At 34.5% G+C, this 16,717-nt stretch overlaps 1 protein-coding gene across 1 annotated transcript; it reads right to left on the bottom strand.

Annotated features, from left to right (window-relative positions):
- Nucleotides 1-8,024: 8,024 nt before the first annotated feature.
- On the bottom strand, nt 8,025-8,921 carry LOC139194627 (uncharacterized). Its single transcript, XM_070819515.1, has one exon. It carries the CDS (start codon nt 8,919-8,921, stop codon nt 8,025-8,027), a length of 897 nt encoding a protein of 298 aa, XP_070675616.1.
- Between the last annotated feature and the right edge of the window lie 7,796 nt (nt 8,922-16,717).

Genomic DNA, 16,717 nt, shown 5'->3' with positions numbered 1-16,717 from the left:
GGATTTGCTTTGATTACATGTCGGTGAGCCAAAATGCTTTCCACTCTATCCTCTGTAAGTTTGCCCGCATGCCCCCAATCTCTTAATTCTTCTTTTTTTCTTCTTCAATATTTCTATTTATAAAAGGAATTTTAAGTTTTTTGTAAATTATTTTTTTGTAAATTTTATTCAATTAATGGATATTTTAATACATAAACTGCATACTAAAGGATGTGACTAAAATTGTTAACTTTTAACAGCACAGCAATCAAATTGACTAAATTAAAAATGCAGTGATTAAAATAAATTTTGACTTATAATACAGTAACCAAAAAAGTTTTAAATTCAAAATGTTATTCATCAGTGGTTCACAATGCTAGTCGGGCCGTACTTTCTTGGACAATAGTGGTCATAAAGTCTTGCAAAATTTTAAAGAAAAATACTTAGCTATTAAAAAATAAGTATGAACTTTTACTCAAAAATTTTAGTGTTTTAATCACGGAACTTTATGCTTGTGATCAAAACCGTTTATACTATAAATCACACTGTAAAGATCATCTCTGCAAAAAAATAAAAAAAAAACTAAGGTCGTTTAGTCAATCTATTGTAGCAAATACATAGACGATGTGTAATGCTTTTACCAGTACTGTTCATTTGTTTTTAAACAGTTTGATGATTAAACGACCTTAGTTTTAATTGATTTTTTGCAGAGGCAATCTTTATAGGGTGATTTATAATATGAACGGTATTGATTATAAAACACGAGGTTCTATAAATTGACAACAAACAATTTTGAAAAATGTTGAGTAGGAGTCCCTACTCATCTTTGAGTAGCCAAATATTGTTCAATTTTAAATAAAGGTATAATTAGACTATTAGTCTACGTGGTGATAAGGTAGTCAGAGGATAACTTATGTGATAAAAAAATTAGAATTTAAGCCTATGTGGCGAAGTCTGTTAGGATTTAGATCCAAAATTAAAAATTTCTTCAACTATCCGTTAATTGTTAGGCTAAAACGAAACTTTTAGTTTTGAGGCTTACGTGCTAACAATTAACAGAGAGTTGATAAAATTTGTAATTTTGAGTGTAAATCCAAACAAACTTCACAACATTGGTTTAAATCCTAACTTTTTTTACCAAATGAGCTATATTTCTACTACCCTATCACCGGAAACTATTAATCCAATTAAACTTTAAATAAATAATTTTAGCATCCATTTCAATGTCTCTAAAATTGGAGTCTCACCATTTCCTTCTCTCAATTGGATAAACCTTTTGCCACTTTACCAGATTCTTCCTGAAAAATGCATTAGACAATAGAGTGATGGTCCAATAGAGTGGTGGTCCTACCACTCCTCCCCCAACATTTCTACTGCACTTGCACTTTACTTGCTTGTTAGGTTTATATGTCTATTCTAATCAAATATCTTATACTCACGGCTCGTTTGTAAATACTGATAAAATAACTGAAAGCGTTTTTGACAAAAATATTTTAGAACCAATTCTTAGTAAAAATGCAAGTGAATTCTGAAAAAACACTTAAAGTGTTTTCTATAAGAAGCACATAACTGAGACTTCTTGCTAAAGCACTTCAAGTGCTTTTGAAACCTAAAAACATTTTTTTTAAAAGCGTTTTCAGTCATTTTCAAAACACTTCCAAATGAGCCTTAATTTGGTTATATTGGGTTTTTTTACCAAAAAAAAAAAGGAAAAAAAAGTTATATCGCATTGGGCTTCAATATAAAGGCCTCCTTTTTTTTTAGAGATGTGATATCCACATACATCATTTTACTTCTCACACATCTTTTTAATTTCTGGCCGTCAGATCGGATGAATTGAAAAAGATCAACGAATAGAAATTATCAAAATGTGTGGATCGCACACCTCTTTTTTTAACTCAATGGATTTTCTTTGATTACATGTTCCACTCTAACCTCTGTAAGTTTGCCCGCATGCCCCCAATCTCTTAATTCTTCTTTTTTTCTTCTTCAATATTTCTATTTATAAAATGAATTTTAAGTTTTTTGTAAATTATTTTTTTTCTAAATTTTATTCAATTAATGGATATTTTAATACATAAACTGCATACTAAAGGATGTGACTAAAATTGTTAACTTTTAATAGCAAATCGATCAAATTGACAAAATTAAAAAAGCAGTGATTAAAATAAATTTTGACTTATAATACAGTAACCAAAAAAGTTTTAAATTCAAAATGTTATTCATCAGTAGTTGACAATGCTAGTCGGGCCGTACTTTCTTGGACGGTAGTGGTCATAAAGTCTTGCAAAATTTTAAAGAAAAATACTTAGCTATTAAAAAATAAGTAAGAGTTTTTACTTAAAATATTTAGTATTTTAATCACGGAACTTTATGCTTGTAATTAAAATCGTTCATACTATAAATTACACTGTAAAGATCATCTCTGCAAAAAAATAAAAAAAAAATAAAACTAAGGTCGTTTAGTCAATATATTGTAAGTTGTAACAAATACATAGACGGTGTGTAACGATTTTATCAATACCGTTCCTTTGTTTTTAAACAGTTTGATGATTAAACAACCTTAGTTTTAATTGATTTTTTGCAGAGGCAATCTTTATAAGGTGATTTATAATATGAACGGTTTTGATTTTAAAACACGAGGTTCTATAAATTGACAACAAACAATTTTGAGAAATATTGAGTAGGAGTCCCTACTCATCTTTGAGTAGCCAAATATTGTTCAATTTTAAATAAAGGTATAATTGGACTATTAGTCTACGTGGTGATAAGGTAGTCAGAAGATAACTTATGTGATAAAAAAAATAGAATTTAAGCCTATGTGGCGAAGTCCGTTAGGATTTAGATCCAAAATTAAAAATTCCGTCAACTATCCGTTAATTGTTAGGCTAAAACGAAACTTTTAGTTTTGAGGCTTACGTGCTAACAAGTAATAGAGAATTGATAAAACTTTTAATTTTGAGTGTAAATCTGAACAAACTTCAAAACATTGGTTTAAATCCTAACTTTTTTACCAATGAACTATATTTCTACTACCCTATCACCGGAAACTATTACCAATTAAACTTTAAATAAATAATTTTAGCATCATTTCAATGTCTCTAAAATTTTGTATGTAATAAGTTAGGCAACTTGGGTGTTGCACCACTTTAGTCCCAGCAAATCCGAATACGTTCTCCATCTCCAATGCGCGTGGGAATAATTGTTGGGGATTATTTTGGCAAGGAAATAATAGTTTGAATTCTTGATTGGAATTTAAACCTACGTGGTGATGACATATCACAGTCAACTATTTCATGCTTGGTTGGAACTGGAAAGTGCCTCTTATATTATATTTTGGCAAGGATATAATAGTTCCATCTGGTCCTTTGGCTAATTCATTTTCTTTTCTAGTTCTTTGTTTTTCAGTCTATACGAAACACTTCTAGTACTGTTCATTTTTAATGAAAAATCACATTTTACATTTCATTGGTACCATTCACTACACATTTATTTATCATTTTTCATTAAAACCAATATTTTTTTTGAACTTTTCGTTAGTTTTCCTAAAATTTAAAAGGAATAGAAGCCTAACTCTGACCTTGAAAGAAGTCATGAACAAAAAATAAATAAAACTCACTTCGAACAAAACCTATAACAAGAAAGTTGAGAAAAGTTATGTAAGAATAAGCCGATGCAACACATGAGTGCATGAATCCCACAAATGAACACAAAGGTGATCAATAATTGGCTAAACAACCAGCAATTTAATTATTCTCTCGTAAAAGTATGCGAAATTTGAATTTGTATGGAAAAAAACTCGACAATTGTTATAAATAGGCAAAATTTATAGAGAGATAACCTTTACTCGGTGAAGGAACGAAGCAGTTGCAGAGTAATATACCGACACAAGCTGTTGCAGAGGAAGTAATGTATATTATTGCTATTAGATATATTTCTCTTTTCTTTCTTCTTCTCATTCACTCATCTTTGCACAATTGAATTGCTCTATTTATAGAGCTACTTCAATGGAAAATTACAAAACATTACTATTTAGCTTATGAGTATATAGTACACATGTGATACTTTACTATACACATTACTATACACATGTGGGCAAACATATCCATCATTTACAACACTCCCCCTTGGATGCCCACATATCAACATCAGTTGCCTCATTAAAACCTTGTTTGGAAAAACCCTGTGGGAAAAAACCATAGCGAAGGAAAAAGAGTACAACTTTACCCGGATGGTGTTGAGCATGCTTAGGTTGCCTCGTTAAAACCTTGATAGGAAAAACCCAGTGGGAAAAATCCTAAGCGAAGGAAAAAGAGTACAACATGCATGTATCATGGATGCTCCCCCTGAATTGTATCTCCCCCTGATTCCGCATTTTTCAAATCTGTAAGCCGACGTAATCCGATTCCCTGTACCAACTTCTGAAATGTGCACTTTGGTAGAGATTTGGTGAACAAGTCTGCTAAATTTTCATTGGAACGGATTTGTCTGACTTCAAGAACTTTAGCCTTCTGAAGCTCATGTGCGCTGAAAAATCTTGGAGATATGTGTTTAGTCTTATCACCTTTGATAAATCCTTCCTTCATTTGGGCGACACAGGCTGCATTATCTTCATGGATGACAGTTGGAGTGTTTGTCTTTGAAGGTAGACCACATGAATTCCGGATGTGATGGATCATTGATCTTAACCAAGAACATTCACGACTTGCTTCATGTAAAGCAATTATTTCCGAATGATTGGAAGATGTTGCAACTAGCGTTTGCTTTGTTGATCGCCATGAAATTGCAGTATCTCCATTAGTGAACACATATCCATTTTGTGAGCGGGCTTTATGCGGATCGGAGAGAAAACCAGCATCTGCGTATCCAACAAGGATTTGTTCATTTGTGGGCTTGTCTGAGTAGAAGAGACCCATATCTGTTGTCCCACGAAGGTATCGTAGAACATCTTTGACTCCCTTCCAATGACGAATTGTTGGAGCAGAGCTGTACCTGGCTAACAAGTTAACTGAAAAAGCTATATCTGGTCTAGTACATTGTGCTAAATACAATAAAGCACCTATTGCGCTCAAATATGGTACTTCTGGACCAAGGACCATTTCATCATCTTCTTTTGGACGAAATGGATCTTTCTTAATGTCCAAAGAACGAACGACCATTGGGGTGCTAAGTGGATAAGCCTTGTCCATGCCAAATCGCTTCAGTATTTTTTCAATGTAAGCTGATTGATGGACCAAAATTCCACTAACACAATGCTCGATCTGCAGGCCTAGACAATATTTGGTTTTCCCAAGGTCTTTCATTTCAAATTCGTTTTTCAGATATTCAGCAGTTTTGTTGAGCTCTTCGGGGGTTCCAACTAGGTTCATATCATCGACATATACTGCCACTATAGCAAATCCAGTATTTGATTTCTTAATGAACACACAAGGGCAGATGACATTGTTGGCATATCCTTCTTTAATCAAATACTCACTGAGACGATTATACCACATTCGCCCAGATTGTTTCAGCCCATATAGTGATCGCCTTAATTTGATTGAGAACATACCCCGTGGTTTGTTAGTTGCTTCAGGCAACTTAAGTCCTTCTGGGACTTTCATATATATGTCAGTATCTAATTCTCCATATAGATACGCGGTGATGACATCCATAAGTCGCATGTCAAGTTTTTCTGAAATCACCAAACTTATTAAGTAACGAAACGTAATTGCATCCATTACAGGAGAGTATGTCTCTTCATAATCAACTCCAGGTCTTTGTGAAAAACCTTGTGCAACGAGTCGTGCTTTATATCTTGCAATCTCGTTTTTCTCGTTGCGTTTCCTTGTGAATACCCATTTATAACCTACGGGGTTCACACCAGGCGGGGTTTGGACTACTGGTCCAAAAACACTTCGTCTTTCCAAGGATTTTAATTCTGCCTGGATTGCATCTTTCCACTTAGGCCAATCTTGTCTCTGTTTGCATTCATCAACAGAGCGGGGCTCAATATCATCACTTAATATGATTTCAGTGGCTATTGCAAATGCAAACATGTCATCGATGATTATTTCATTTCGATCCCACAATTCATTAGTACATGCATAATTTATGGATATTTCTTTGCTTTCATGTACTTCTGTCTCTTCAGGGACATGTGTCTCATCAAGGACATTTTCTTTTTCTGGAAGTACAGAGTCACGAATTGTGGATTTATCATTCAATTCCTTTTCTTGAATGATATCATTTGGGTTCAATTGGGCCCTCATCTTTCTCTTTCGAGGAGCTGAATCTTTTGAACCTGGGGGTCTACCACGCTTCAGGCGTGCACTGGATGAATCATTCGCTGCCACTTTATTTTGTCCAACAGGGACATCAATTCTTGCAGGTGCGTTTGCAGCCGGTATATATGACTGTGTCACTTTCGAAGCATCATTAAATGCATCTGGCATTTGATTAGCAATACCTTGAAGATGAACGATTCTTTTCACTTCGTTTTCACATTGAGTGCTTCTTGGATCAAAATGAGATAAGGTGGGAACAACCCATGTTAGCTCTTGTCGTTCTTCTGGAACGGTCTTTTCTCCCCCTAACGACGGGAAAATTGTCTCATCAAAATGACAATCAGCAAGACGAGCTGTAAACACATCACCAGTCAAAGGTTCCAAATATCTAATGATAGATGGTGAATCAAAACCCACATAAATTCCCAATCTGCGCTGAGGTCCCATTTTAGTTCGTTGTGGTGGTGCAATAGGCACATAAGCAGCACAACCAAAAACTCGTAAATGTGAAATATTTGGCTGATGTCCAAACACGAGTTGTATTGATGAGTATTGGTGGTTGGCTATGGGTCTCAATCTAACCAATGATGCAGCATGTAATATGGCATGTCCCCATGTAGAAACTGGCAATTTCGTTTTCATGAGCAGAGTGCGGGCTATTAATTGAAGCCGCTTGATAAATGCCTCTGCTAAACCATTTTGAGTATGGACATGAGGAACAGGGTGTTCAACATTAATGCCCAGTGCCATACAGTAATCATCAAAGGTTTGAGACGTAAATTCACCAGCGTTATCAAGTCGAATGGACTTAATGGGATGATCTGGGAACTGTGCTCGCAACTTAATTATCTGAGCAAGAAGTCTCGCAAAAGCTACATTTCGAGTAGACAATAGGCAAACATGTGACCATCGGGTAGATGCATCAACCAAAACCATAAAATATCGAAATGGTCCACAAGGTGGTTGAATAGGTCCACAAATATCCCCTTGAATTCTTTGCAAAAATGATGGGGATTCATCATCAACCTTTAGTTGTGATGGTCTAATTACCAACTTCCCTTGGGAACAAGCCTTGCAAGGATTATCATTCGGGACATTAATGTGTCTGCTCAGTAATGGATGTCCATTAGAGTTGGTAATGATTCTACGCATCATGGTGGATCCTGGATGACCTAGACGGTCATGCCAAAGCATGTAAACCTTTGAATCAATGAACTTCTGGTTCATGACAGTATATGCCTCAACTGTCTTTATGTATGTACAATACAATCCACTCGATAAACCATGCAACTTCTCCAATATACGCTTCTGGGTATCGTTGGAAGTAATGCATAAATATTCCACATTTTCTACACTTTTCGTTTCAAGGTGGTATCCATTTAAACGTATGTCTTTAAAACTCAACAAATTTCGAATGGACCGAGTAGCATATAATGCATTCTTTATAGACAATATTGTTCCATTTGGTAACATAATCTGGGCTTTTCCTGAGCCTTCAATTACATCTGATGGTCCTGATATTGTTGTTACCTTTACTTTTGCAAGTACCAAATTCGAGAAATACTTTCGGTCTCGAAGTATTGAATGCGTGGTTGCGCTATCTGCAAGACAAAAGTCTCCGCCATTGATCTTGTTTTGAGAATAACCATAATTTTTATCCATGATCTCTGAGTAAAGAAAAAGCAATTTATTCATACTGGAATACTACTTTTATTGAATTGAAAATGCGAGCATTAAACCACAGGTACAAATAACATGAGTACATTAAACATAAATAATTCAATCGGACCCATAAACTTCATTCCCTCTTTCATTAATAAAGTCTGTAGCATCCAGGTGGGTTGTGTTTAACTGTCCTGATAAATTGGTCACTGGATCAGGGGTTTCCATTGGTTTAGCCTGGTCAAGGAAATTGATCTCGACACCCTTCTCCTTGAAGGAGGCTTGATATAGTTCCACCAGATGCTTTGGGGTGCGACAAGTACGCGCCCAATGTCCGTTGCCACCACACCTATGGCAACCTCCTTCATGATTTCTAGGAGTGTTCACATGAGCTTTTCCTTTCTGGCGATTGGTATTTTTAAAGCTCGGGCCTGGATTATACCTTGGAACCTGGTTGTGAAACTGGACACCATGGTTCTTGCTTTTTCCTTTCCACCGACCTTGCTTGTGATCACGTCCTCGTTTGTAATTATTGCCACGGGAGGATATGGTATTTCTTTCAAGGGACGCAACATTCACTTCTGGGAACGGTGCTGATCCAGTAGGTCGGGAATTATGGTTTTTCATGAGAAGCTCATTGTTCTGTTCAGCCACCAAGAGCACAGATATCAGCTGGTTGTATTCAGTGAAGCCTCGCGCTCTATACTGTTGTTGCAGTACCATGTTAGAGGCGTGGAATGTGCTGAAAGTCTTTTCCAATAACATCTCCTCAGTGATAGTATCCCCACAGAGTTTCATCTGAGAGGTAATTCTGAACAACGCCGAATTGTACTCAGCCACTGATTTGAAATCCTGGATCCTTAGGTGAGTCCAGTCATAGCGAGCTTTTGGAAGAATCACCGTTGTCTGGTGATTGTATCTGCTTCTCAAGGCATTCCAAAGGGCTAACGGATCTTCAACCGTTAAGTACTCGCTCTTTAGTGCCTCATCAAGATGGCGACGAATAAAAATCATGGCCTTTGCTCGATCTTGAGAGGATGAACTGCTTTCTTCCTTGATGGTATCTCCAAGATTTGCTGCTTCCAGATGGATCTTGGTATCCAGTACCCATGTAAGGTAATTCTTTCCAGTAATGTCCAGGGCAGCAAAATCAAGCTTTGCTAAGTTTGCCATTTTCTTTTCTGAAAGAAAAATGAGGTGTGTAAGGACTTGCAGTAATATGTGTACTGGAGAAATATATTGTTAGAACTTCTGGTTCTTACAAATTTTTTTTGATCTTCAGGCCAAAATGATAAGTACTCGAAACTTCAGGCTCGAGATTTACACAATTAATGAGAAGGGCAATTGTACCGCACCATTCTCATCGAAATAAGTATAGGATGGGTGATTATTCCGCACTACTTTAAACAGCAGGAAAATTTAAATATGTAGAGCAAGGTGGACGATTATACCGCACCACCTAAAATTGCGATAAAATTTAAATATGCAAAGCAGGGTGGACGATTATACCGCACCACCTAAAATTGCAATAAAATTAAATATGCAAAGCAGGGTGGACGATTATACCGCACCACCTAAAATTGCAATAAAATTAAATATGCAAAGCAGGATGGGTGATTATTTCACACCACCTAAAATTGCGATAAAATTAAATATGTAAAGCAGAGTGGGTGATTATTTCACACCACCTAAAATTGCGATAAAATTAAAGATGTAAAGCAGGGTGGGTGATTATTTCACACCACCTAAAATTGCGATAAAATTAAATAACGGGAAAATTTAAATATGCAGGATAGAGCGGGCGATTATACCGCTCCACTTAAAATTTGCAGTAAAATTAGATCTGCAGTCCAAGATAGGCGATAGAACCGCACAATCTTGGATTGCATAAATAATCAGTGGGTTAGTAGTCAATATCTACACCAAATAAGAAATCAAAGATATAAGTGACAGTTAGTTGGAGAACTAGAAGTAAACATGGTGCAAACAGTTCTTCGCGAGGGTATACCCAGCAATTGAGGGAGAGGAAGAAGAAGAACAGAAAAAACCTTAGAGGAAACATTTTTTTTTTTTTTTTTTCTTTCGGTGAAAGGAAATGAGAAAAAGATTAGAGAGTCGTGCTGATAACGTGTTATAAATAGGCAAAATTTATAGAGAGATAACCTTTACTCGGTGAAGGAACGAAGCAGTTGCAGAGTAATATACCGACACAAGCTGTTGCAGAGGAAGTAATGTATATTATTGCTATTAGATATATTTCTCTTTTCTTTCTTCTTCTCATTCACTCATCTTTGCACAATTGAATTGCTCTATTTATAGAGCTACTTCAATGGAAAATTACAAAACATTACTATTTAGCTTATGAGTATATAGTACACATGTGATACTTTACTATACACATTACTATACACATGTGGGCAAACATATCCATCATTTACAACAACAATTATATTATTTGTGCAAAAGCTTTGCTTTTTGTATGAATAACGACATCATATGTGTTTTACTCCACTTTTTCTAACATCAACTTTGTCATGTCAAAAAACACGAGATGGATGAGATTTATTCACTAAACTAAGCAAGTGAAATTCTTTATGTTTTTTTATTTGTTCCTTAACTCATCGACAGTAATCTCTAAATTTTTTTAATAAGACAATAGTTTATGAGTAGCGTGAAATGTAAACCCAACCCAATGAATATATCTTTTTAAAATGCCTTGTTTTGTTCTTTTTAATATTCTGTTAACGAATAAGAATCTGCTGCCACTTAATTATAAGAAACTAATAATGATTAATAGATAATTGTGTAATAATATTGTTGGGTTACTAAGTACTGGTTTGGTACTGATGTGTTTTTATAAAAAGTGAGTATAAAAAAAAGTTGAACTCAAAAAAGTGTTTGGTAAACATTTAAAAACAACTTATTTTCACAGTTTTTGGTGAAATAAGTTGAAAATGTGAAGCAGCAAAAATGAGCTTATTCTCACAGCACAGCAGAAATAGTTTTTTTTCAAAGCACAGCAATACCAAACCAGCCCTAAGTCTCTGTTGAAAGGCTCCCCGGAACAAGAAAGCAATGACAAGGAGCAAAGAGCTTCTCAACCGCCATTTCAACCATTTGAGAGATTTTTATGTTTGGGAACACGTCTAGGTATACTAAGTGTTAAAATAATATAAGTGATATGATAATTAAAGACAAATTTCCAATTATTTGTATTATAACACTTGGTATACATGACTGTATTACCGGTACACTAAAAAAATTCTCCAACCATTAATCCTTCCCTCCCACCTCTCAAACAAATGAATGAGATCTGATGCTCCCTTTTACGTCAAGAAACCCCTTCATGTTACGTGAACTTCAATTTAACTTCAATCCTCCAAACTTTTGCTTTGAATTAAAAGAAACATGGAATGGAACACTTTTTTTTCTTCCCCTATTTGCACAAAACATTGGGGATATATAGAATTCTTGTATGTTTTGTACTCTTTTGTGCTTTATATTTTATTGTCATTGTTCAAGTAGAAAATGGCTAGCATGAGTCGCTTATGTATGCGTAAACATTAATAAGTGTCGATAAATCTTGATTTGAATATAATTTACCTGACTTAAGAGTTTACGATCGCTTTCGTACCTAAAGTATTGTGTTTAGTGCAACTCATTCACATAAATTATGACATAAACCTGATACAGAAATATCAAGTTTTTTTTTGGGCAAGTATGATTTTTCTATTCAATAATACAATGTGTAATTTTTTCTCTACATATCACATTATTATGGGTTTTGTTTTAGCCAAAATGGTCTCTATGATTAACATAACTCCTCACTTTGGTCCCTGGCAATGAAAATCAATAGGAATAGTCCATAAGTTTGTTCACCATAAATTATTTTGGTCTTTCTGTGAAAAATTGTCAATATCCTCGTTAAGCAGAGGAGTTGGTTTGACAAAAATACCCTTATAAAGGAGGTCACATAGTTGTTCACGTGGTAATTTAACGAAGATATTAACAGATTTTTCATAAAAGGACCTATATATATACAAGCCTTTTAAGGGAAGAGATCCCCATTTAAAAAAAAAAAGGAATTAGGTATGGAGCCCACTCCACATCGAACTTTAACGATCCGAACCGTCTCTTTTGTAAGTCTCGTTTTATAGATTATCCTTACAAAAATTCAATTCAATCCGAAACCATTTGCCTATTTGAACTCAATTAGATGTCTTAAACATTTCCAATTTAACTAATACTTTGCAAGGATGATCTATGAGGTGCAACTTGAAAAATAGATGATTCAGATCGTTGAAGTTTAATATGGAGTGGGCCCCACACCTTCTTAAGGAGAAAAACTAATAAAAAAATGCTTGAAAACTTTGAGTAACGCTAAAGACAAAATAAAGGGTAAAGTGAATAGTACCATGATTGATTTTTTAGTGTTAAAATATGATTTTTCGTTAAAATGAACAGTATCAAGAGTTTTTCGTTAAAATTCTATTCTTAAGGTTTCCTATATATAAAGGAGTACACAAGTCATTGGCATAAACCGACAGGTAGCTTGTGGTCCCATTTAATATTTTGGGGACTCCAAATTCCAATGGGTAGGATTAGATGATCAGCTGGCAGTTGAACAAGGCTGAGAACAATCAACGGCATAATTTTAATTCGAAAGGCCTACCATATGTTGCGAATTTTGGCAGTTGAACCAGCATCATATATAATACCATAAGTTGCGAGTTTTCCTGTTCCTTCTGATTTATCAATTTAATTTAAGTGGAATCACAGATTTATTTGCTATCTACATGCACTTTTTCCAGCTTTCGTGGGGCTGCATTTTTAGCCTTATTATTTAGACGCGTGCTGCAATTGTTCATGATGCATGCATGCATGGGCCAGCTTATCTTAGCAAGCAGCCACAGCTAAACCGTCTTACTTTGACATGTACACTCTACATCCCTCATGTGCATATCATTATCTTACTCTCTCTCTCTCAACCGAAGACCTTAACATCTTCTTTCCAGTTCCACCAGATCGAAATGATTTTACAGGAAATATATATATATATATATATATATATATATATATATATATATATAACATTTAGAATACTTAAATCACTAATTATGCGTTGATTAATGCATGAATTAGGTGTTGCTCGATAATAAATATTATGTTCTACTTCGTTAGACTATTAAACTATTTGTTTTGTGATTTTTTTTTTATGTAAATACGAGTGCAAATGACAAGTTGGTAATCTTTTTCCAAACGGTAATCTAGCTAACAATCAAATATATCAGCAAGAAAACACGACCATAATTTTAAGATGCCAATTTTATATGCAAAAATAGCATGTGAATTTATGTCAAGAAAGATTAATTAAAAATTGTGATTTGGTTGTGTCACTTTGTTAACCATGAGCAACTGTGTTTTAAACAACTGTTACGTTACGAGGGGTTTATTAGTTCGTAAGGTAGCATGTTAGCAACACAATGAAAAAGTAGTATATGGCCCTTTGTGGGTATATATAGTAATATTCAAAATTCATTACCAAAATATCTGAGATTTTGTTATGGGTGTATTGCAATGGAGGCTCAATATACTTTCCTTATATATTGGGTCAAAAAAGTCCCAAGAATCAAAGCGTAAAAAACTCAAAAATGTTTTTTTTTTTTTTATATATATTTTAAAGTACGATATTCATTAATAGAATTTAGAAAACGTACAATAGTGAGGATATAGTGCATAACATGGGTCTTGATAAAAAATTTGTTGGAGATTTCAACCCGATCAAAGAGAAAAAGAGCGTCCCGCGCCTAACACATACTAAATAGTATTATTCAAAAATATTAATTAAACTTGGACACAAATAAGAGAAGTCAATTGTTTTTATTTGTTTATTTCATTAATTTTTTTTAACATAGTTTATTTCATTAATTAACTGTATACAAATTTGGTAGATTATAAAGTAGTTGACGTTCAGCAAAACGTCATGATCATACAATAAAAACCTACGTTAATTACAAGTGAAAAACAAATCTTGACCCATCTTGATCCCTCATTTTCCAGTTAGAATAAGCTGGTTGTTCCCTTTTAATTGGTCCTCTAAGCTGTGGACTAGTCAATAAACATCAATTTACATATTACATGCCACGAATTAAGGGTTTAAACTTAGGATCTTGTACGTGCACGTCTCTACTCTGTCTCCATGCTACTTGAACTGGTGTTCTTGATCAATTTAAGTTTTTTTTAGTTCATCTTGATCGCCAATTAATTTTTTTACAAACATATTATTCAAGTTACTATTGGGGATGCTCTAATTGTACTTTCAGGGAAGGGTGCATTTGTTTGTTCTCACTTTCGTTAGGCTAAATTGGACTAAAGATTGCTGTAATCTCGTATTTGCTATCCGCTACAACTAGCTTTAATGGAATTAGAAGGGACTCGCCTCGACTAAAGGTCTTGCTAAAAAATCTTAGTGAGACCCCCTGAAAAGCAACAGATTGCTAAGACCATATCTACTCCACGTCGCCCTCCAATCTACATACGTAGGACTTCTTACAACGTGAAGTCCCATTTTACATATCTTTCTCAGCAAGGTTCATTTTTCATTCCCTAACACTTTGTCTTTTGCAGTTTGGATTATCTATCGACACAACTATTAAGGCCAAACAAAGTTACAAAATTTGTTTACCTTTTTTGGTAACCTCACACCCACACATTCTTTTGTAACCATGCATTCATAGATGCCGCTAGCTAGAAGGTGAAGCTTCTTCCTTTGCGTGAGGCTGTGAGCTCTCCAACGCTTTCCCACTTTAAACTATTTGTTATCCATACTACTATTTCTGGTAGATAGAGACGGAAGCAGGGCAGATGGGAAGGGAAGGTGGGGGTTGGAGGTGATAGGGGAGGTGGGTAGGGCAAGATTTTGGGTGAAAAGATGGGGCACCCAATGAGTGTTTTATATATTTTTAAAAAGCTACACATATGCATTTGATATGTTGTATTAGAACTAACAATTATGGGCTCATTTGAAAATACTTTTAAAATGATTGAAAATGTCTTTTATGTAAACTTTTTTTTTTTAAAACTAATTCTTAGTAAAAATACAAGTGAATCCTGGAAAAGCAATTTCAAATGCTTTTGAAATTTAAAAACATTTTATCTAAATGCACTTTCTGCAATTTTAAAAACTTTCAAACGATATATCACTATAAAATGCTAATCCCATTGACATATTTCTCACCGCTTGTTAAATTTGAAAACATCCACGTTACTTGATTCGTCCACTGATATTTCTAAACAAAATTTATCAACTACGGGATGTAAATAGTCAGTCGACCAATTGTATTGTATTGATTGATTAGTTGCTCATATTCTGCAACTACCGTCTTTTGGATGAAACCCCCATTTTTGAAACACCTTTAACTCGTCAATCGATTGTTTTTAGCTAGTTCCAAGAAGGACGATGTCAATCACAATAGGGATTGGCCTCGCAATGATTAAAGAATAAAAACTAATTGTTACTTGAGAGAAAATTTTACATATAGTCCTATATCATTCAATTATCCTTTTTGCCATCCTCAGCTTTTGATTTCGATAGTCTTCAGACATTTATTTGTGTACTTTTTGGTCATTCCATTAAAGTATAGTAGTTTATTTTGTAATATTTAGAGACGAAGGTCTCTTACATCTTGTGCATTTTTCACAAATTTCATCTAAAATTGTAGTGATAACTTCAATTGGCATGTCAAATTGAATTTCAAACCCAAATTGCGGTGAATTAGAATATTACAATGAAGGTGAAATGTGAGGAAAGTATATATATACAACATGGTCTAACATTTTCACCCAATCCATGAAAGAATCACTATGACATAGGAATAAGTAACGAAAAAAAATACAATTATTATCTCTTAACTCTTTTTTATAAAAAAGAAGTACAATTAACATTTTGAGAAGTGAATTGGAAGTTATAGTTTGGTCTGACAATTTCTTTCAGGCTTGACACGAAAATAATCTAAACTACATATTAATAAAACATAGTTTGTCAGCTAAAAAGTAATAAAATTACTACTATACCCTTTAATGCAAAACTGAAAGAAGATATTAAAAAAAGAAAACAATGTGGGCATTAAAGTAATTTTGTACAAACAAGTTTTTACTTTTTTTTTCTTCCTAAATTACAGCTATGTCACTTTATTAATACCCTCTCAACTCTCTCTCTCAAGTTAGGTCGTTATCAGGCCACTCGTTAAAAACCCGTTAACAATTCAAGTCGTTATAGAGTCACCCATTAAGAACCTAATAGGATATCGTTTGCACAGACATTAAGCATGACAATTTATTGCATCACTCATTAATCCAACACGAAACAACATGACCATGTTAACGAATCAGGTCATCTGTTTAACTAACGAGTTTGATATAATACGACTTGTTAAGATAACTAGTATGACATGAAAACATACAAACGCAACAAATATGGTGTATTTGCCAAACCTAGTTGTAGACACTCGTTTCACCATCTTTTTCACCATTTTAAACCCTAAAAAGGAGGAAGGGGGGGGGGGACCCTAAAAGAAATGGGAGAAAAACATTGGAACCAAACTCATTCCCACCTGTGTGCCTAACTACCACTTTCTAAACAAAGAACCAAGGAAACATAGCCCTATTTTTCTATTCAAGTTAGTTCCAGCTACTTTCGTCACGCCACTTGTGACAATAAGCTCTACGTGTGGCATGACGAGAAGCCCCACATTCCCCTACGACGCAAGAGAAGTGCTTTGTCTTCCTCACTTCGTTACTTGGCATCCCAC

Source organism: Malus domestica, chromosome 03 (genome assembly GCF_042453785.1).
Source record: "Malus domestica chromosome 03, GDT2T_hap1".
In the NCBI taxonomy this organism is placed as follows: domain Eukaryota; kingdom Viridiplantae; phylum Streptophyta; class Magnoliopsida; order Rosales; family Rosaceae; genus Malus; species Malus domestica.
Note: the sequence above shows the minus strand (reverse complement) of the source record. Positions and strands in the feature narration are given on the sequence as shown.